This window comes from Macadamia integrifolia, chromosome 13 (genome assembly GCF_013358625.1).
Source record: "Macadamia integrifolia cultivar HAES 741 chromosome 13, SCU_Mint_v3, whole genome shotgun sequence".
NCBI classification, from domain to species: Eukaryota; Viridiplantae; Streptophyta; class Magnoliopsida; order Proteales; family Proteaceae; genus Macadamia; species Macadamia integrifolia.
The window spans coordinates 24,196,989-24,220,973 of record NC_056569.1 but is presented as its reverse complement, the minus strand read 5'-3'; the positions used below and the strand labels follow the sequence as shown (position 1 = coordinate 24,220,973).

At 39.1% G+C, this 23,985-nt stretch overlaps 1 protein-coding gene across 1 annotated transcript; it reads right to left on the bottom strand.

Moving 5' to 3' along the window:
* Window positions 1-1,561: 1,561 nt before the first annotated feature.
* Window positions 1,562-5,962, bottom strand: LOC122060177 (protein trichome birefringence-like 34). Its single transcript, XM_042623374.1, has 5 exons — window positions 5,442-5,962; window positions 4,926-5,106; window positions 4,649-4,845; window positions 2,994-3,152; window positions 1,562-2,131 (listed from the first exon to the last, which is right to left on the bottom strand). Exons 1-5 carry the CDS (start codon window positions 5,930-5,932, stop codon window positions 1,717-1,719), a joined length of 1,443 nt encoding a protein of 480 aa, XP_042479308.1. The 5' UTR covers window positions 5,933-5,962; the 3' UTR covers window positions 1,562-1,716.
* Window positions 5,963-23,985: the final 18,023 nt, after the last annotated feature.

The following is a 23,985-nucleotide window of genomic DNA, read 5'->3' as shown; positions in this document are numbered from 1 at the left end:
TTGAGTCATTGTTGCTAGAAAGTCCCCCCCAATGTGTTAAAATGCAGTGTTAAGAAGAGAGGAATGATTAAGTTCTTAGAGATCAACTAAACCAAATTATTTGGTTGATCCTGTACTGGATAAATCTGCTAGAGTAATTAAGTTCTAATTTTCTTGAAACCAATATCACTGTGCAAAATGGAGTTTAAATTAATATGAGGCTTAAAGTAGATGTCAATTGTCAACCATTCTAATTTGGATTTTAGTTCAAGATACATTAGGAATATAGTTTAGCGAACAGTTTCACCATTTGTAGTCTCTTGAAATATGTAACAATTTCCTTGAGCATGGTTTATTTATTTTTAGTTCAAGGAAAAAGATAGAATATGTCATTATTAGTTTCTTATGATTATTATTATCTTTAGGGAATCCTGGATTCTTGCCTTTGACCAATTTAAATTATAAAGGAACTTCAATCTTCCGAGTGGTAGGTAAATACACTATAATATACACATTAATTCCCAAACTCGATATCTTTCTATAATTATAATAAGTGAATTAACATTTACTTTCTTTTGCTCCAACTATAATAAATTTTTTGTTAATTATATTTTATCTATTTTCTTCCCTTTTATTTCGTACCTTGCCCCAATGTGGTCCATCGATTAAATAAGTTGATTGTGTTTTAAATCAATTGGTTACCCTCAGTTGCCTAAAGCCTCAATACCTGGTCTGCTGCGATCCTCAACTTTAGCTGTTCTTTATCCTCAAATGTGACTCGTTTTGGCCAAGTTTTTCTAACATACAACCAAGTTTCAGAAGAGAAGTTTTTTGGTTACAAGTTTTCGAGTATTCACTTCTTTAGGTTTCTATTGAATCAAGAAATATGTTTGATTGTACATCTTTTATATATATATATATATATATAATTCAAATCGAACCAATGGAATGTCCGACTCGAGCCTATATGACATGACCAACTATAGAAATACTCTAAAACTCCACCTTTGTCATATATTCCATACAAGGAAAGGCAAAAATTATAGTTGACTAATAAATTAATATTAAGTGTTCCCTTGAATGATTCACATTAAAACTATTGTATTTGTTCATACAATCATACATTGTTGGCTGCCAAATTCAAAATTTTTTATGATGGTATCTTATGTAATTATTTTAAGGGTTGGGGATTGTTACATGGTCATGTGGCCATTGTGACAGTGCTAGGATCAATTAGGGGAGATGCGCAGAGGCATTCAACTAGGGGACAGGGTGGTCTTTTCACCACATTTTGTGAATGAAATTTAGCTGCAGCTGCAAGCTGCAACCCTTGTGGCTGCTAAAGAAATGGAATCTTAAAGGGCATTTTGAAAAATACTAAAACTTAAGAGTGTATTTATGAACCCAAGGGGAAAGTTTATTATTCCATTTCATTGGCAGCCAGCAAGGGTTGCAGTTACTTGGCTTCAGCCTAGTTAGCAGCTAGATTTCTTCCCTCATCGTTTGTGTCTAGGAGTAGGGACGCATGTCCAGGTTAAGGATATTTCCCTTTATTTTTAATAATTTTACCATGTAAAATAAATGGCAAACAAATGATTTTTTGCTTCATATATTATTTCTTGCAAACAAAAAATTGGAAAAAAATTACAGGCACAATTTGATATGTATAATTTCACGTAGATACAAACAGACCCAAATTTTGGGAAGTTTTCGTTTAAGGTCAACAGAAGAATTCTCCTAAGACGAAGAAGAAGAAGAAATAGAGGAAGAATTAGAAGATGAAGAAGAAGAATTAGAAAAAGAAGGGAGAAGGAGGGCGTAGAGGATCTCATTCCAGACGTCTGGTACACCGGGGAGGCACCAATGGATGCAATCAGCATAGGATGTGGGATTAGAGATTTGCTCCTGAGTGATGGACTCCCATTGCCTCTTGTATATGGAAGGGTGGGCTTCTTTCCGGTACTCCGACAACTGTGTGATATTCAACATCTGCACCGTCACTCCTCTCCTCCCCAACCCTTCGATTGCTGCTTCCACTAGCCGCATCATCCTTGAATCTGATCCTCCACCCCAGTGTCCTTCTGTTGTTATGGGCTCCGTCTCATTGTAACAATTCCCCTCTCCCTCCTTTGCATTGCTCCACTCATAACTCCTACCAACAGTGTCACACACATCCCAATAAGGTACAATACATAGAATGAGTACAGTTTTCATGAAGACAATGACAACCAAAAAAAAGAGCAACTCAATGCATAAGGTTTCCGTTACTGTGAAGTCTGGGAGGGACAAGTGCAAGTAGTTTTATTCTCTGCTTCATAGAAAAAGCTATTTCCAAGACAAATGTCAACATCTTGTTGCTATATTAATACTTATTATTTTCTTCCACTATATTGTTGTTGTTTTGGTGAAAAGAAACGTATTCATTCAAACAAAGTGCACGGATAGTTGCCAGAATGCATGATTAAATTCTGTCTATCACAAAGTGAAATTAGGTCAAACTATCATACGTGTCATCGAAATGACCTTCCTAACTAGAGAGTCTGTAATTTTGATCAGCTTCCTAATTAGAAATATAAGCACTAGAGCCAATGAATTTGAGACTTAAGATCAGAGCTCTTTGGAGTCTATCTACATTATATTGTTGTCAATAGTGAGAGTATGGTAAGTAACCCCAAGGGGGTAGCCGATTTGGCAAGGGACCTTCGCCTCAGAAAGTGTGTGGTTCTGAGTTTGACTCCTTTTACCTTATTGGGACCACTCACACGGGGTGATTAGTACTTTTCACTGCTTTTAATGAAAGTTGAATGGTTCTCATTCAATCCAGGTATGACCTAGTCCATGCGATTGTTGGGTCAGTATGGATGCGCGGGATTAGTCATGCTGAAAGCTTGGGTACCCATCATTAGCAAAAAAAAAAAGAAAAAAAAAACTATTTTAATCAGGCAATTTAATTAATTAATCTAAATTGCTCATAATACATAAAAACAAAACAAAAAAGTTCTTAGATTTCTTACCATAAGTGTGTGGGCGACATGCTCGCAAAGAATAATTGGGTCTTGGTATGGTTGACATGGATTTCTACCCAATCCGACCACGTCTTGAGGGCCATTTCATAGCTGCGCAGCATATCTACCTCTTTGTAAATTCCGTCGGAACTATCAAACGAGCCCCACCTGATATACACCATTTCCATCCAAATTCTAGATTAGATTTGTTCTCACAGTTTCAAAACTGTAAAAGTGAGTCTTCCTCTTGGCTTTTTGTCATACATATATACATGTCGAGCACACAGTTACATAATCTACCATCATATGCAAGAAAAAAAAAATTATTTATTTTGTGTGACCCTGTTTTATGGGATTTTCCACGCCCAAGATCCATATTCTCAGATAATTTGGCTTTATTTTTTTAAGATTCTTGTAGTAATTTGTACGAAACAAATGATTTTAAACTGAAAAATTGACTCATAAAATGATTATCGAGAATGAGTTATAGAATTTTTTTTTCACAAGAAAGGACTTCGATCCATCAATAGAAAGATCTAAAAATGGGTAGATTTTGTTCATCTTTTTTTCTTTTTGAAATATAAACATTGATGTGTTTGGTTTGTATTCTAGTAACACATTCTAGGTTGATAATGCATTCCAGAAAATAAAACCAAAGGTAGTCTTAATTTCAAAACATTTACTAATGATCTTAAACACATTCAAAGCATAATTGTATAGTTCATATTCTCTAGCCATAATTTAAAGTTGGAATCTTTAGAGAGTGGGGTACCTAGGACTCAAAGAAGACGAGATTGAGAAGGTGAGATGAATAATACATGTTAGATAAATAGTTGATCTAGATGTTTAAGATCATTGGTGAAAAAATAAGGTAACGTTTGATATGATTTTTTAGAATGCATTATTAACCAAGAAATTCCTACCAAACACAACCTAAGCCAAATAAGTAATTTCTGATTTTTTTTTATAATCCTTCTTTTTTTTTTTTTTTTTAAATGAATTTGGTTGCTTTTGTTAACTTTAAAAAATTAATGTCATCCATAGAAAATTCCTATAAAAAACCCCATTTTTCAATTTATTTTTATAATCAATAAATAAATAAATTAAAACGCTTGACCTTTGATGATATAACACTTGGATGGAGACTTGTTCTTTTATGAATTATAGCAACCAAAATGTGCAATGAATTTAATTAATCGATATTTTTCTTAATGTAAATATTTATGGCTCTAATCGACAAGAGAGTAGGCATGGCGGCCTGGGGTTTTTCGTACATAACTCTTTTATTGACAGATATCCAAGTCTTAAAGATATATATTCAAAGAAGTATTAATTTTTATTTGAGAAGGGGTTAGGCATGCTATTCTGCTTGTGTCACTTTTTTTTCTTTTAATTCGAAAATGACTTGTATATATCTTTCAATCGCATCATTAGTTGAAACTCTTGAAAAACTAGTGGCGTACCCAATGCTCTATCTTTTATTTAATTTTTGTACTAAGTTCTAAATTCCACGCAGCCTCCATGGACTAACAGAAGCGAAGTTGAAAACACTTAAACATCTCTTTACCTTACAACGCACGCCACAAGGAATTAGAAGCCAAAATTGAAATAAGAAAAAATAGAGAAACTGAAGTTGTGGTTGATAGGAGAATAATTGTACTCACAAGAGCTTCATTTTGGGTCTTCTCCACCAAAGATAGGAGTTGAAGACGAGTATATCTGCGTCTGTCCAGTATCTGGCGTGCCTCTCGATTGCTTGGATTCTAACGAATCGGTCAGGTAGACGATGGTTAAATGGATGGTCTGAGTTTGATTCCAACAGAAGAGGAGCCCAATAGAACTCGATTTTTGCATCATACTCCTAAATTAATCATAACAGAAATTAGAAACTGTGTCTATACTGATCCATAGTCAATTATATAACCCAAGTTGGACACTCACCTTAGCCTTGAAGGTGATCAAAGCTCCATCCGGCCCACCCCAGTCTAGGGACTTCTGCTCCTGTGGGATTGAGGACTCTAAAAGGCAAACCATAGATACCCATTGACCCCTATTAAGGGAGTCCCCAACATAAACAAGCCTTTTTCCCCTCAGCTTCTCCAATAATACTGTGGCATTGAACCTTTTCAACATGAAACATTACACTAATTAAACTCAAATATATACCATACCATCAAATATCAGACAAATTAATATAGATCAAATTTGAGAGATTTGGTTTCAAACTTGTTACAACCCAAAGTCATTATTCCCTTCGGTTTGCGCAACCAAAAAGTTATTCAGAACGTCTCTAGGAAGATCAAAAAATTTGGGATTGGATCAAGAGAATAGTCGAGGGAATTATTTTTTGACCTATATTAACCCTTCATAAGATATTTATGGCGAAATTTTCTCTGTATAATTATTTTTTTCAACTAAGGTTATATCTTTTAATAGAACGAGAGAAAGAGAGAGAACCTTGGGAGATCACATTGGTGTGGTTGCCACCTCCAATTCTGATAATTTATGTCCTTTCTCCCAAACTTCTCGCAAGCCACTTGATCTGAAATGTAAGAGCATTGCTGCCAGGAGTATGGAGGGTGGGACGAGTTATCGTAAACCCATTTGCCGGAAAAGTAATCGCATTGGGACGGCGGTGAGCCGTCACTGGAATTCTCATCTATCGCAAGAGTAGTGTCAAACGACGATTGCACCTCGTTCTTTCCTGTGAGGTTGCCGGAAAGAAAATTAATACATTCTGACGGTGACGGCGACGGCGAGGACTGCATGTTGTTCTTTCCTGTGATGAAGAAGGTGGTAACGACTAGGAGGGTGAAAAGGATGGCCACAAGGTATTGTATACGGTTCCTGATCCCCCAAGCCATGAGGACTGGAAAAGATATGCGATGTTGTTTCCTTGCCTTTGGTGTTGTTGCTTTCTTTGTTTGATGTTGTTTGGGTATATCCATTGCGCCGCTGCGCCTGTCTTTAACCTTTGAGTGTTCTCTTTTCTTGACTTATATTTGTTCTTATTTATCACTTCTAGAGTTGGCTTGTTTGTTAAACTTTGATTTGTAAATTCTACCGAAAATGGATATTAATAATACATTAATGATTAAAAAAAATAAAGGTTTTTATGAAACGTACTTATGAACTTAATGGCATGAGCTTGGTCAACTTGGCAATAGATAGAATGTCTGTAATGTCCATAGAAATTTCAGGAACCATTAGGGACATGATAAGCTATTTTCGTAATTTAATTGTGAGTCCCTTGATTATTTTATAGGAATTAGTTTGAGGTGGTTTACCTATCCAAATCCAACTTCGCCGTGTCTCATTAATCTTAATATCATATGGATGATGAGGTGCAATGATTATTGTTTTTTGAGAGATAGTTTGAATTTTGAAGTATATCATATTCACGGAAGCAACACTTTATATTGACTGAATCAAACCTAGTTGTTGGTAATGATCAAAAGTCTTTTGTGATATCAGGGGAAGAAGAGACTAACCATTTCATATGGGGATGATGATGTGGTCTGTGTTGTGCAATAAAAGAGTCTTAATGGAAAATTCAAGAACATAATGGATACCTGCTCCTGCTTCCATGCCTTCTTGGGAGTTAGAGGTCTATCTGATTCACAAAAACCCTACAATCGATGGGTTCTGCAGCCCATTTGTGCAATGTGGAAATGTTTTTCTTTGTTGTTTTGATTTAGTAATCGGTATTGGTCGATATCTATTCGATAATCAATCCGGATTGGTCCGTATCAGTTAGGATCAGATGGATGTGTCCTTTTTTTTTTTTTCGTCAAAATCGTCTGCAGTGACACAGTGAGGTGCAATGATCATCTAACGGCTGGAATGCATGATCGAGCTCTCCCAACCGTCGAATGCTCATTACACCTCACCGCTTGCTACAAACAATTTGAACTCCTGTTTTTTCTTTAACTATTGATTTTCTTTTTACTGATCAAGATATACTGATCTGATACTAATTACTAAAACCATGCAGGGATGGCCCGTATGGGGCTTCACCTATCTTCCTACTCCAAAGTAACATGCCATATAAAATGCCTGTTTAATAATTGGGATGTGGTAGTTTCGATGAGATTGAAATTTGTGTATCCAAAGATCCACTTCTTATCAATCAAGTTTTAGTCTAATCTAAGTTTGCTAAGTGACAAAAGAAGGTTCAATAAAAATCAAAGACTACCAAGGGAATATAGTGGGATGCATACATAGGAAATTTATCCCTATGTATAAAAGGATACATTGAATTTCAATCGGGAATTTGGCATATGATTAATCCACATAATTTTTCTAAACATCAAATGGTCAAAATTTCTATCGTCCTTTCAAGTGGCAAAAAAACTAAGGTGACAAGATGCTGAAATATATCTTCAATTGTTTATAAAAAAGAAAAAAAATCCTAATTTTATGCATATTTATAAGGTATTTAAGGAGTTAATAGGTAGTCTCAAACAACGAAAGTGAAGGCCAAAACCTCATACTATGAAGAAAACATATCAGTCAATGTTCCCCTAAAGGGATCAGTTAGCTTAACCAGTAAGGATCGTGACTTCTTGTTACTAGGTCCTCATATTGGAAACCTCCTTCACCTTGGTTTGGTGGGGTGGGGTGGGGTGGGGTGGGGTGGGGTGGGGCTGGGGAAGAGGAAATGAGGGGTAGAAAAAAATTATTATAAGCTATTGTATGCCCTCTCACATGAATATTGTTATTATTTTTCTTTTCCTTTTATTTTGTGGACCCCATATAGATGATGCCATTCTCATGCAGCCATTGATGTGGCATGGGAGATTGTCTCATGCCCCATAAATAAAGAAAGAATCAAGTTTCCTCTAGAAGGTTTTTTCACATCTAATAGAATAGATTTAAGTACAAGTCAAATGTTTATACAACTTCATTGTGCTGGTTCACATCATTATTAATATGGATGCAATCTTTTAGAATTTTTTTCTGGTAAATATATTTTAGAAATTAATAATTTCAAAGATTGTATAGGACTATTCTTTTTTTTTTTTTTTTTTTGGGTGCAAGATCCACACGGGGCTAAATAGGAGATCTATGAGGGGCTAACAAAAGACCATTGGACCACACTTATTACTAACTACTAACCTATAGCTACTATAATTCAAGAAGGTGGGTCTAGGAGTGTTGAACTAGTGACTTTCCCTAAATCTATATTGAAACCCAAATGTTTAGCTACCTGCCACGCATATAGAAACTCATCCCTATTTAAAAAATAGTTGCCTATGTTGTGCAAGTGCTACAACCAAACAATTTATGAAGTTAGGCTGTCCAATGAAAGAAAAATCATTTCGAATTAGGTTGACTATTTGAAATTACCAACAACTTGACATGGATATGACTATTGAATCAATATTATTTTAGGAGGTTTTGATTTGATTCAATTCAGGTTGCCATGAGATATGGCTTAAGGTCCAATTAAAATCTGTTGTCAACAAGTGATTTATGCTTCTTCATGTCCCTTCAGCTGTAAATGGCTTATGTAAATTCTACCAAAAAAAAAAGGCTTATGTAAATATAGCAGAGGATGCTGCAATCTCTGTTTGACTGATCATCTTTAGTTTATGTAATACATCTAGAGTAATTGTTCTAATATTCTAGCTTAGAAGAAGTGTAGTTTGGCAAATTTTGAATCCATATCAAAGCAAATGACTTAGCCATTGAAGTTGTTTTGATATTTTCTTACTAAAAGATAAATTTGGGTTGCCATAATGCAATATTTTATCAAATTTTAAATAGTATTCACGTCATTTCGTGTTTTGTCATGTATTGACCTATATTAAGCTACTTTGTATAGAAGGAAACCAATATTCAGTTACTTTGTTAATATTGCGCAAGTTCAATGGGAGGAATCCCAAATAGCATAAGGAGTCCACAACTAGCAAAACGTCTCCCATATATTCTTCTCTTATCTTCTTCTTTTCTTCTTATTCTTCTTTTTTTCTTCTTCTTCTTCTTCTTCTTCTTCTTCTTCTTCATATTTTTTTTTTTTTTTTAAATCTTCTCTATTCCTTAATCAGTTGGGGGGATTTAGTAGTTGTAATTTTATACGTTGTAACTCTTGTATCAATACCATTTGGTATATCAAAACAATCACGTACCTTTGAGTATATCGATTATATCTAAGTTAGTTTGTTTTGTCTTATATTCCACTACATAAAACATCATATAGAGAATAGACGGTGAATGGCTTGGCAACACCACAAGCTAACTTTTAGATTGTTTGCAGTCCAAGTTAAGCATTCTTTTTAGCATATTTTAGCTAGCGAAAAATGCTCTCTCAACGTGTGTCAATTAGTTTTCCATGATATTGGAAATTGAAGGGTGTAGTCCTAATGATATTGGTCTGTATAATTCTGGGGTGGTTCCCATTAAATTGTGCAAAGTGCCTAACCAGCAAGGTCGCACATCATCAATTTAAGAATCGGGAATGCTAAAAAGTAATATTGTGGGAGTAAGGCCCGTTTACATAAACATACTAAAAGGATATTCTTACTTAGACGGCATTGGTTGTCTCTTACATCACAATAAGTGTATAACCAACAGATTAGAACTGTGGTTAAACCCATATTGTCATGCAAATAACTTTATGTGTACCAATTGTTTGTAAATAAATAATCCTTCCGAATCCCAAAATAAATCATTCCTTTGGCCAGGCACGATTTCACAACAAAATGACTTCCTTCCATCTGTGTCGAGCCGTTAGGGCAACCAAATGATGTGCATCAGTCCAATGTCTTCTCCATTTAACAAAATTCATCCTTCTCTATCGACCTCTATTAGTCTGGAAAACATGGACCAAGTTTCTAGGGATCTAATCAACAATGATCTTCCTGATAAGTCATTGAGCCAACAAGTTGATGTATTGCAAGTTAAAATAGCTGAATTTTCAAGTAAATAGTAGCCCAACTCCTACATTTGGCTCGAATTCAACCATGGACTGATTCTCCTTACACCTTGGGTTAGCAAAAGCGAACTAGGCCTACCATTCCTCGAGGGGCATTTACCATGCCTTGAGCTCCTCCAAAGTTTGTAATAGATGAGGAAAAAGAGGAGTTTGTGACCTATGTTCGGACTTAACCTCCCAAGAGTGAAAGGAAAAGGAGAATGAGGGAGAAATTAGAAAAGATTGGAAAAATTCATTCAGAATTTCAAGTGCCTAAAGGGGCACGTCATAGACCCCAACGATACGAGTTTCTTCTTTGGAGCAAGAATTCTGACAGATTTAAGTGGCAGAAAGAAAATTTTGATCGATCTAGGGATCCTAAAGCTTATCTGAGGGTTTTTATAAGTGCACCTAAGTCTCGGCAGCTCTCGGACAAACAAATGGGTCAGGTGGTTTTGTTAACCTTACCTGGGGCAACGTTATGGTAGTTGACTTAGTTGGATTACACCCGAACCCAAAATTGGGCAGTTTTAATGAAGGCCTTCACCAAGACATATTTGTATAACATGAAGGTTGATGTGAAGCACCAAGAATTAGAAACACTGCGGAAGATTACCGAAGGAAGGATTCACTGAATTCTTCATGAAGTTCTATAATGAAGTAGCAAAAATGGAAGATCGCCCGATTGAGGAGTAAGTGGATATGATTGTTGAAAATCTCTTTAAGCAATATCATGATGACCTATATTGCCAATACTTATAGAGTTTTCATGCCTTGATAGCCACTGGAAAGTACATTGAAACAAGATATTTAGAGATGTGCAATTCTAAGGGACTTCTCAAAGTGATCTAGGATGGTTTCAAAGTCTAGTTGAGGGTGGAATTTGGAGGCGAATATAATAATCACCCACCAACAACCAGTAGTGCAAGCTATAACCCCTAGGATTCAACCATTTGTTATACAACATGACCCCCAGTTTAAAGAGCTTCTTGTCTGAAGAGGAAGTTGATGTATTTGGGGATGTTATTGTCCACAATATATACAAAATCAAAGAAGGAAGGTCTTTTGGGTACAATCCCACCCCTATTTATCAACAATCCTCTGCCAATATGGTACAGGGAGAATGAGTTTTTTTTATTACTATAATCAGAGAGGCCATCTCACTGATCAGTGCATTAATCTGTAGTTTTTCATTAAAAATCTAATAGATGCTGAGACAATTGAACTAAAGATTAAGAAAACAACCAAATGCCACTACCAATCCTCTCTCAGATTATGATTTTGTGAATGCATTGGAAGACAATTCGATAGTGGGAGATCCTAGCCGGCTTATGAATCCTAGGATAAGAAAAGGGCTTATCGATGCACGAATTTACAGTAAGTTAATGGGTGGTCTTGGGCAAATCATAGAGAAGCCAGAGGCTGGGGGACATCTTAAAATAAAGGCTATATGCGAAGATGCATAAGAAATAGTGATAATGGGAATCTCCCTAACTTATCCTCCATCACCATCACACAACCCTCCATCTCCACCACCTCCTCCTATAGTACCACACCCTAAATCCCCATTTTATCACACTTCATCTTACCTTCTTTCATCCCTAATGACATCTTCAGCATATCACTCTACACCATACCCTCCATCTCCATCATATCATCCAACATCATACCCTCCATCTCCCTCATACTATCCCACATCATATCTGTCATCTCCATCATCTCATCCTATATTATATTGTCCATCTCCATCCTTTCACCCATTACCTTACCTATCATCTCCCACCTACAACTTGGGATCAGTTGAAAACACATCTTACTTTTACTACAATTGTTTTGAGAAATGTTGGATAAATAGATATTAGTGAAATGAGATGCTCATACTACCTAGCTCTTTGAGAGCTATATCTTCCACTGGGTCATAAATGCTCTTGAAATCGAAGAATCACAAATAGATCCAACAACCTTGATCAGTTCCTTGCCATCTCAATAGGTTGAGACCCTAATCCGCATCATTGAGGAAGTTACAGAAAGCCTGATTGAGGTAATGTCAGCATTTTTTGTAGGAGAAATGGTTGGAGAAGAAGTTTACCCAATCCATATAGGGGAGATACTGAAGATGAAGAAGAAGACGAGTCCGACAACATCATAAATGAGCTCTGGTGGTATTACTTAGATATCAGTCCTGCTGGTACCATTCACTCCATACTTCTTATCCTATTTCATCACTCAGATGAAAGTGACGATGATGAGTTTAGTAATAGCAAGAAGTATAGTGATGAAGAGGAGGATGAGGATGAAGATAATGAAGTGAGCATTAACGAAGAAGATGATGAAGAAGACATGAGTGAAGAATATGAGTTTGACAACATCATAAATGCAATCCATGGATATGATTCAACTATTGGTCCCACCAATGCCATTCACTCCACACTTCCAATTCAGTTTGAACATGAGGTAATGGACATAAGTGAAAATGAAGAGGATAGTAAAGATGAAGAGGAAGAAGAATACGAAGGCGGTAACATAAGTGAAGAAGAAGAAGATCCCAAGGGAAGGGGAGAGCCGAGTAAAGTGATGCACAGTGAACTCGTGATTTGAAACAGCATAGGCCTATGACTGGAGAGAATGATAGAAAGCTTATCATTGAGAAAAAATATTGGGGTCATGGTCACAGTTAAAAGGAATATCTCGAACAATGTGACCGTCTTACAGAGGTAGATGAAGAAGAAACCCTCCAAATAATATTGCATTATCTCTACAACTTGGTAAAAATTACTAAGGCTTGGGCTTCTGATATTTGTGCATAGAGGCCCTTCTCCTGTATAAATAAGGGTAGTTGGAGGAAGAAAAATTAAGGGAAGAAGATCCGATGGTGGGCATGATTTCCATCACATATAGCGATGATGAGGATCAATATGCCACAAAATATTTATCAAAAGACCTGCAAGTGTAATAGAGACTCAAAGTGCAAGAACAAGTAACTGGTGTTTGAGCAACTTGGTATCAGGGAAACAGGATAATGTAGTATTCAAGTGGAACCCAAGAATTAAGTTCTGAATCAATTAAAGAAAATGCAAACGAACATCTCCATATAGGGGTTAAGTATCTCCATGCACCATTAAGCAATTCTCAAATCTCTCAGTAATGTGAAAATCTCCATTGAGATAGACCCTACGCATCTATCACAGATTGTCAGGGCAACTTCTGTGGTGCAATCTCTAATCTTTTGTGATGCTGAGTTGCCCAGTGAAGGGACGAGGCATACGAGAGTGCTACACATCACAGTAGAATGAAACAACAAGGGCTATCAGGCAGAGGTTTCTCGATACACACATCTTACTCAACAAAGTCAAGCAGCGGTGATTCTTATTATCTATGTAATTATGATTACGTGATTCGACTTCTCCTTTTCTTCATGACTGGATACAAAAATGGAGAATTTAGCTTTTGATTGGTTCCTCAGGTCCTTGTTGATAATGGGTCGCTCTAAAAGTGTTGCCATTTAGATCAAGATCTAGTAAATGTTTGAATCTTACCTAAATGAATCCCTCAAACCAATAGTTCAAGCCTATGACAACACTAGAAGGAAATTCATTGGGATTCATACTATTGCAATGTTAATTGGCCTAGTGAAATTTGACATAGATTTTTAGGTAAGAGATATTATTGCCTTATTTAACATGTTACAAGGGAGGCCTTTCCTACGCCAAGCAAGGGCTTAAGCCTACATCAAAAAGTGAAATTCATTATAAATGGAAGGTAGTCATAATTTTTGGGGATCCGAAACTAGTTAATACCCTAGCCAATATTGAGAAAGGGGAAGCTCAAGAAGAACAAGTACGTCTTAGTGGCTTTGAGATAGAAAATGTGTGAGCATCCATTGCTAAGGAGTCAATTAATCCTGGTGAATTATGAAGGTGAATGGAGCCCTCCTATGTACCTATGATGAAAAGAGAGATACTTTTCAGGAATGAGACTTTGAAAGTATCAACAAGGATTACCCAAGCTACCAAATTCCCTCGCAATGGAGGAGTTGGAGGACTCAGATACTCCATAGAGTAGAAAAATGAAAGGTTCAATCAAAAGCACCTCAAAGGGAAGGAAAATCAAAAGGTGCTCAGAATGACTCGTAAGATAGTGGCCTCTTACTAACCTACTCCCAATGGATACTTTATAAGAGAAGGAGAATATTTACCTTTCTGTGGAAATGCTTAGCCGTGGTTTGATGAAACTGCTGCAAAGATGCAACTAGGGCTTGAGGTCTTCTTTCAGGACGAGTTTAACTGGGTAACTTATGAATTAGATCAGCTCCAACTTAAAGAGGATGGCAAAGAGAGTAATATCACTAGAATATTTAAAATGGGAGTGATTGGAATAGCGAAGGAAGAACCTCAGGTTGATCCTATAATCCTTATCCAGCCAAGATAAGTCCCAAACTTTCAAACCATCCTAAAAAAGGTGTGGCAGAATAAAGTCAGACTTGCTTGGCGCCTTAGTCTCCCAACAGAAATGTGCAACCACATTTGCTTTCTCTTGCAAAGGACGTACATGGAAGAATTGAAGGAAATCAAGCCATACCCATTTTGGGGGAGAACCACTTACACTAATAAGAGGAGCTAGAAGGTTGATGGTTTGTGTGTACTGTGCTAGGAACAACTGCAATGGCAGAACCCGAGAAGGAGAACAACATTGTGATAATGGAATTGGGATTGCTTCACATAATAGCTTGGAGAAATTAGGATTTCTGAGGGAGAGGCTAAATAGCCTTAGGAGAGATGCTTCCCTCATGAAAACTCAGATTCAAAGAACATGAAATCAACCAACTTGTTAGAGCATCTTTAACTTGAAGAGGATGGTTAAGACGACAGGGTTGAAGTAGTAGTAATTCCGCTATTAGGGAGAAAAAGGGGTCCCCTCCCACATATATTGATCCATTCAGCTCATGAACCACTTCTCAACTGGACATGCACTGGCAATGACTTCAAGCTCACTTAAGTTCAAGGGTCAACAGGTACAAACACCACCAATGGAGAAAGCACTGAGAAACCTGAGTCTATTATCGAGATTGGATATTGGTTTTAGGTTGAGGTAGATGGCACTTTCATAATTCTGGAACATTTTCTGTAAAGGAGAATTTATAAAATTGAAATGGCTTGCGCAGAACTAAAGCTGGAACCATGCATCGTCTTAAAGAAATCAACCCCCCCTTGATCGTGAAGAAATTACCCTCCGACTGAAGAAATGAACTCTCAAAGTAATTTAGAACTCGATAAGTGAAACTAAGTCGACCAGAATAGAACAAAGTGAGTTTAACCTCCAATCTTAAAACAAGGTTTTATCAATGGTCAATAGGACCAAACGGTAAATTGTTATTGCAAATTAAACGGCCACCAACACCTGGATTAGAAACTAACATCATAGGGGAAGAAGGGATTTGGGAGAGTATGACTTGGGGTGAAGGAGAGACCGCTACAGAGGAAAGAGAGGAGAATGACATCGCTATGAAATTTCAAACTTGGGAGGGAGCAACGTATGGAAGCTTGAGTTACATAGTGCCACCCAGGCACTCAACTCCCACTCTTTAGAAGTTCATGTGCACGCATGCACATCAACCATCCTAAGGAATGGGCACCAAACACTCAATTTCCAATAATTGAATCCCCACAAACTCATAGAATGTATTTAAAAAGTATGCAGCATATTTAAAAGTTCATATGCACACATGCATGTGTCATCACCTCACTGGTTGGAGGTCCAAGGGGTCCATAGAAAATAAAAAACTATTTAGATTTACAAATTTATGATTTACAAGTGAGAGATACTTAAAAATAAATAGAAAAGAGAGTAAATCAGGGCCGGAAAGTCATGTGTGCAATTCCCAACCTGTGTACATGGTGGATTGAGGTAAGTGGTAGAGCATAAGTTGAACATTGGTAAACACCATCGGTAATGTCGGCGGTGACTCAACTAACACCTCATATGCTCAGCAACTAGACAATTCTCTTTATAAACGGAGATCAAGAGAGCCACATAATCCATGGCGGCTTTGAGGAGGGATTGACTGATTTTGGGGAAGGATTAGCGTCACACCCCACTCCCAGTAGACCCAATTTACCATTAAGAATACCGGCGGTGTGAGTAAGACATGTACCTGTCTTACAACCTACCAGGATCTCTGATAACAGTGCCTTAACATTTTTACAACCTCTCAACACAAACCAATATAAGCAACGGAATCAAAGTATAGTAGCGGAATTATAAATAAAATGAAGAAACATCTAATGGTAATATAATAGCAATAACCGAGTTATTCTGTTACATTCATCCATAACATATAATATAATCTCAAGAAAATATACAATCCACAACTATATCCACAAGTATCAAAATATGATGTACAATCTCACGGTACGGCGTAAGCACAGTGATCGCAAGCATAGTCCTGATCGTGTTCCCCCACTTTTGGCATCCACTAGTCACTCACACCATACTCAGACTCAGAAGATACTGGCTCACCTACCATGGGCACTATGGTACCTGCATCATCATCTAAAAAGGGGTGTATATGTGGGGTGAGCTTTCCAACTCGCTCAGTGAGGGGTGGGATCAAACACATCCAAGCAAGTTGATAACAGTAATAATTTATGATGCATGATTGCAAAAATTAAACACATAGTCCATGATGCTAGTGATGTAGTTCATTTATTTATTATCCACCTAACAATACAAACTAAGTCTAGTAAATGCTACTACGACGCATTAGGCTGTATATCTCACCTCAGAAATGACATCGACTACGTAGCGATACAAACCCTAGCCATGATTAGAAGTTTGTCGGTCCCAGATACGTCCATGGGTCACCCAGCAAACCCCTAATAACTCCCTCCTAGCAGTTTAATTTTTCCTTAGCTCCTTGAAGATCTTCTCACAAGCATCAGACCACTCAAATTTTACACCCTTCTGTGTGAGTCGGGTCATCAGAGTAGCAATGCGGGAGAAGTTCTCGATAAACCTCCTGTAGTATCCAGCCAATCCCATAAAACTACGTATGTCTGCCACACTCTTGAGAGTCTCCCATTCTAGAACTGCCTTCACTTTGCCTGGGTTAACCTCTATACCCTTGCTAAAACAATATGGCCCAAGAATGCCACTTGTGACAACCAAAACTCACACCTGCTAAATTTGGCATAGAGTTGCTTCTCTCTCAATCGTTGCAGTACTAATCTCAGGTGAACAGCATGTTCCTCTGCACTCTTGGAGTAGACCCAAATGTCATCAATGAATACTATCACAAACTTATCCAAGACATCTTGGAATAGCCGGTTCATCAAATCCATTAATGCAGTTGGTGCATTGGTCAACCTAAATGACATTACCAAGAATTCATAATGTCCATTCCTTGATCTGAAGGTTATCTTACTAACATCACCATCCTTGATCCTGAGTTGGTGGTAGCCCAATCTAAGGTCGATCTTGGAGAACACCTTAGCACCCTACAACTGATCAAACAAATCATCTATCCTTGGTAAAGGATACTAGTTCTTAATGGTCAGCTTATTGAGCTCTCAGTAGTCGATACACAATCTCATACTTCCGTCTTTCTTCTTAACGAACAATACCAGTGCTCCCCATAGAGACACACTAGGTCTAATGAATCCCTTCTTCAGAAGGTCTTGAAGTTGACCCTGCAATTCCTTCAACTCTGTGGGGGCCATGCGGTAAGGGGCCTTTGACACTGGAGCCTAACCGGGGAGTAGGTCTATAGCAAACTCTATCTCTCGATCCGATGGAAAGCCTGTCAAGTGATCTAGGAATACATCGGAAAATTCCCTCACCACATCTAGCTCGATCAATGGCCTAATCTCTATCTTAGTATCCATCACAGATGCTAAGTAGCCTTGATCTGGAGTGCCATCGGACCAATAGCTTATCCAATTGCTTCTTCATCTGGAGTGCGGATATAATAACTTTCTTGGGTTTCTTGGGCTTATCCCCTTGGAATACAAACTCATCATCATCATGAGGTCTGAAAATGATAGCCTTCTCTGCACATAGCACACTGGCTCTGTATGCAGACAACCAGTCCATTCCTAAAATCACGTCGAAGTCAGTCATATCCAACTCGATCAAGTGAGCATTCAACTCAAGATCACCTATGGTCACTGGATAAGGTTCATAAACACAGGTCAAACTCACTACACTTTCTAGAGGGGTGCTCACAGCCAAACAATGAGTCAATACCTTGGGTGGAATTCTCATCTTCTTGGCAAATGCCAGTGACACCAACGAATGCTAGGCTCCTGAGTCAAATAATACATGTGCAAGCAATAATGATATCAATAATGTACCTGTCACTACACCGGGTGTAGCCTCAGCATTTTCTGCAGTCATAGCAAACACTCTGCCCTGTGGTCTCTAGCCCTATAGGGACTATGTTGATCTAGGTTGAATATGTGTGATGGGGCCTAGGTGGCATAGTGTAGTGTGCATCACCCGGCCTTCGATGGGGGAATTTCCTCTCCATGTGGCCCGACTGATCACAATGAAAGCATCTCGGGCTCGATCCTGAAGACTGAGATACAGCACTAGATCGGGAGGGCTGGGAAGTCTGACTAGCATCAGGCCTCCTAAATTGCACTGGAGTTGGGTTGACATAAGGCACTCGGAAAGGTTTGCTGCCTCCCCTAGAATCAATAGATCCCATTGGCCTCTTCCCCTTTCCTTGCTGAGTTGTGTAGTTATTCCTATGCCGATCTTCAATAGACTTGGCCACTTGGACCACCTCAGCATAGGTTTGTAGTTTCAACCCACAATGGTTGACCCAATACTTGGCCTCAACCCTTTCTTAAACTTCTTCGCTTTAGCCCTATCACCTTTGAGATGCTCAGGAGCAAAATGGAATAGCTCCTCGAAGTGCTACTGATACTCGAGCACAGACCGGGAGCCTTGAACCAACTGAGACAACTCACTCTCTCTCCTACCCCAAAAGCTTTCTAGAAAATAGTTCTCAAAGAAGTCCCCTTTGAAGTTTGCCAAGTAGGGTTTGGGTTACTAACCCTCAGAATAGGCTCGGTGGCACTCCACCAATCATCTACTTCATTCTGTAACTGAGGGCTACACACAAATATTTTTGCTCGCCAGTGTAGCCCATTAGTCTAAAATCCTTCTCCACTCCACCAATCCATCTTGATGGATACAACGGGTCTTGCCCCACCATGGAGAAACATGGGGGCCTAAGCCGTTGAAACTTCTCTATCATTTTTGTCAAGTTTGTCCAGCCCTCTACATGGGCTTGACCTTGTTCTGGCATTGGGTCTTGCACATACCCATGCACTTGTGCCCCACCAAATGTTTGAAGGGTAGCCAATCCAGTGGGTATTAAAACGGGTGCCAGTGGAGTAGGAGGTGCAGGTGGTGCATTACGGGCTTCCATTGCCGCTTGGATCCTATTATCGATCCCGACCATAAACTGGTTTTGCCTTTCTTCCACTTCCCGCATCAAGTTATTCATGATGGATGCCACATCCTGGGTTGTAAGTACAGGCAGAGCCAGAGGTGCATTATTAGGTCTACCCCGATTCTGTGTAGGGCAAGCAGGAGGCAACGGGTGTGATTAGGGTTAGGATCGGGTGTTCTAGCGTGACATGATTCCCGTGAAGGAATCCGATTAGTGCACATGCATAAACAACGTTGCATGTAATTGGAACACATGCATGCATAGTGGGTCCCACATGTATACAATAGGCAAAATTAGGGTTAGGGCATGCATCAGTGGGGTCCACACGTATTAAGATCCGATAGCACACGTATCCCAAAGGGGTACCCCATTAAAGTAACCAAATAAAATCTTAGATTTGAAAAAATAAAATGACTTATTTTTCAAAAGAGTCCACAGGAAGCAGGGAGCCAAATCACCGGAAATATGGTTTAATCCACTGGAAATATCAGTGGTATTTTTGGTGGGCAAAACAAAGGGCAAAATCAAATTTTCTTTTCACCGGAAACATGCCCAGTGTTTCCGATGGGCTATTTCCGGTGGCACTAAATTGGCCATAAATAGGCTCGGGTCTTGGCTTATTCACACAAAACCCTATTTACTCTCGTGAGAAAGGTGTGGAAACGGCTAAGGAGTCTTTTGCTACCCATTCCCCACCTTCCTCAAGCTATTTGCGATCGATCGGTGCCACATTCGCATCCAAGGTATGTTTTCTCTCTCTACAACCTAGTTTTTACAATTTTCTTCTCTATGAGTTTTGCATTCAGCCATTTAACTAGGTTTTCCATTCCAAATCCTTAGGATTCATCTTGCAACGATGTCTGGACGCCGTGTACGTACCCAACGTGCTCTTATATAAGAGGAGCAAGATACCACTGAGAAGTTCGACCCCATTATGTCCGCTCTGTGGTTGAGCGAGACCGTTGGGAATTCTTTGAGTGCCGTAATGTAGACTCGGGAGTCTATGTGAGGACCAACAACTTTCGTAAGTTCCATCTTCATCAATGGTTTGAGGAGATCGGGTGGTACCGCATCCTGAAACCCAACATATACTACTACCCCATATTGGTCAGGCTATTCTACTTCAATATGGAATGCGTGTATCGGGGTACCGAAGAGATGCGGATCACCTCCATGTGAAGGGGGTGGAGATCCCATTTGACATGGGGCAGTTAGCCAATATTCTGATGGTTAGCAATGTCAGCGACCTAGTGTACTACCCACCTCGGACTCCGGCATATGAATTTCAGAGTCCCAATACCTTCCAGGAGATCAATGACATGCTGACTAAGGAAGCCAAGGGATGGAACCGTTCAGTCAACTATACTGCTACTCCAAAGGTTGTCTGCCATACGATTCAGCTGAATGTCCTCCCCACTTGTGGACATTATAATGAGGTATCTGCCCTGCAAGCCTATGTGACATACTGCGTGTACAAGGGGCCACAGATACGTCTATCTTACCTCATCATGTGGACCATGGTAACTCGGTCTAAAGGGTAGGATCGTCAAGTAGGAACCTATGCTACGGGAGGATATTGACTGACATCTTCCACTGCTTTAGGGTGGACTTAGAGGTGAGGCACGCTTGGGTGAAGAGGTCACAGACTTCAACCAAGATTCTCTAAAGAAGATGACCATAAATCTACGGGTGGTGACTTCTATTCTAAGAAAAGGTCAATAGCCAATAGAGGCAGAGGGTGGCGGTGTCGGTGATGTTTGTGGTGCAGGAGGAGAAGTTGCTGGGGTTGGTGAGGCTCCACCACCTGATCCCCAGGCTATGGGTTCTATGCTGGCTTCTACACTCGGAGTGCTAGGGGTATGAGGCCTTATGGTCTTAATGATGTTATGGCCCGTCTGGATACCACTATGTCATTGATGAGGACCATGGATAGCCGCCTTGAGAGCATGGACAAGACCTATTATCTAATGGACAATAGAGTGGCCTCCCTAGAGGCTCAGATGATGGTCTTCCACCTCGGCATTCCTGTGCCTCCTCCAGGAACGCATGGTCCGAACCAAGCTCAGGGCCAAGGATAGAACTAGCAGCAGTAGTGGCAAGAGCAGCAAGAGTAGTGGCATGTTTACCACTGTAGCTTTTAGGATTTCCCTTTCCATGTTTTGTTCGAGTTTGATGTTTCAGGTTTAGTCAAACTTTTATATTATGTCATTTGCTTTAGTTGTTCAATTTCCTAGACTTAGGCTAGTTAGGATTTCTACTTGCAGTACTTTATTTTTCTTATGAAAGTGTAAGTTGTGTATGTAAATTCTTTATTATAATGAAATGGCTTTAACACCTATGCTTGCCTCCTAATTGTGCAATTTCTATTATTATTGTCTTGAGATTTTTATTTAATCCTAATTTCTCCAACATAATGGTTTGGCTGAGATTGTGAGTTAAGGCAGAGCTTCACGCTGTGATACCATAGCTATCACACCCCACTCCTAGTAGACCCAACCTACCATTAGGAATACCGACGGTGTGAGTAAGATGCGTACCTATTTTACAACCTACCAGGATCTTTGATAGCAGTACCTTAACATTTTCACAACCTAACAACACAAACCAACATAAGCAGCGGAATCAAAGTATAGTAGCGGAATTATAAATAAAATGAAAAAACATCTAATGGTAGTATAATAACAATAACTGAGTTATTCTGTTATATTCATCCATGACATATAATATAATCTCAAGAAAATATACAATCCAAAAGTATATCCAAAAGTATCAATATATGTTGTACAATCTCACGGTGCGGTGTAAGCACAGTGATCGTAAGCACAGTCTTGATCATGCTCCCCCACTTCTGGTATCAACCAGTCGGTCACACCATCTCCGACCCAGAAGATACTGGGTCACCCACCATGGGCACCAGAGTACCTGCATCATCATCTAAAAAAGGGTGTATTCGTGGGGTGAGCTTTCCAACTCGCTCAATGAGGGGTGGGGACAAACACATCCAAGCAAGTCGATAGCAGTAATAATTTATAATGCATAATTACAGAAATTAAACACATAGTCTATGATTCTCGTGATACAGTTCATTTATTTATTATCCACCTAACAATACAAACTAAGTCTGGTAAATGCTACTACGGTGCATTAGGCTGTATCTCTCGTCTCAGAAATGACATCAACTACGCAGCGATACAAACCCTAGCCTTGATTAGAAGCCTATCGATTTTCGTTTGCATCCATGGGTCACCCAACAAACCCTTGATAATCCCCTCCTAGTAGTCATGGCACCGGTAACACATCGACCACACCGGACAGGTTCTCGAATCCGGTAATAATCACATCATACCATGGGAGTGGCACTTTGGAAAGACACATCAAACATACCACAATGGGTTATCCAACACCTCAACCCCTGTTGGCAAGGGTGCGTAGCATAGGGAGTGATACCTAGCCATATGTATACTATATGCCTTCATAATGATACAGTTAGTATGGATTACACGATACTGGAGAGACCTCGGCCACAAAGTGTAATCCATCTCCAAATACAGTCTCGAGTACATGATACCAGAGAGACCTTGGCCACAAAGTGTAACGCGAGACCGTTTACCTAATCTAGCAAACATATCACAATTGAGTATGGACTACGCAGCACCGACAAGACCTCGGCCATGAAGCGTATCCATTTCCAAATGTAGTCCTGGGGTACACAATACCAGCGATACCTTGGCCACAAAGTATAACCCGCGACTACAACTAACTCTAATGCACATAATCAATGCATGAATGCAATATACATACAATAATCATGGCACCAGTACCACCTTGACCACGTCGGATTTCATCACACACACACACATCCAAACACACGGCAATCACAGTACCGATACCACCTCGGCCACACTAGATCCCGTCATACATTTTCATACAACTCATATCAAAATCGTAAAATGACAACGTAGCATATCATAATCGTATTTGAATAATTACAATTAAACATACGATTATAAACATGTGAGAAATTTAATGATAATAAACATTTTAGAAATAAGCACAGTCCATCCCTCACCTTGTCGATTTTTGTTTGGTTTAGGGTTCAAGTAATGCCACCGATCAATTAAATCAATTCTGACTTTGGGCCACGTGCGCATCAATGTCCTAGACACAAAGGGAATCGTACATCAATACACGTCAAGAACATCGGGAGGGACCTACACAAGTCACCGCCAAAATGTACAGACACTGTCTCCTAATGACAGTAATGTCACCAGAAATAACCACCAAAAATAGGGCATTTCCACCTGAAATAGGGCATTTCCAATGGAAATATCAGACCTATTTTCGGTGGAGGTGACAGAGAGCACACAAGGGTCCATGTCCACCGAAAATTTTCCACCAAAAATAGACCCAGTGGATCTGGTGGGCTGTTTCCAGTGGTGGTACAGGTCAGTCCAACCAATTTGGGGCTTTCCGGCTCAGGCCTGATTACCAAGATTTGTTCTGTGGAGTTTCTAAGGGATATCCCTAGCATCATTCTAAGCCAAGAAAATTCCAATTCCACTGAGCCATTTGGGAGATACATCGATCAAATGATCGAAACCCTAGTTGGTCTTTTGGCATTACATGTT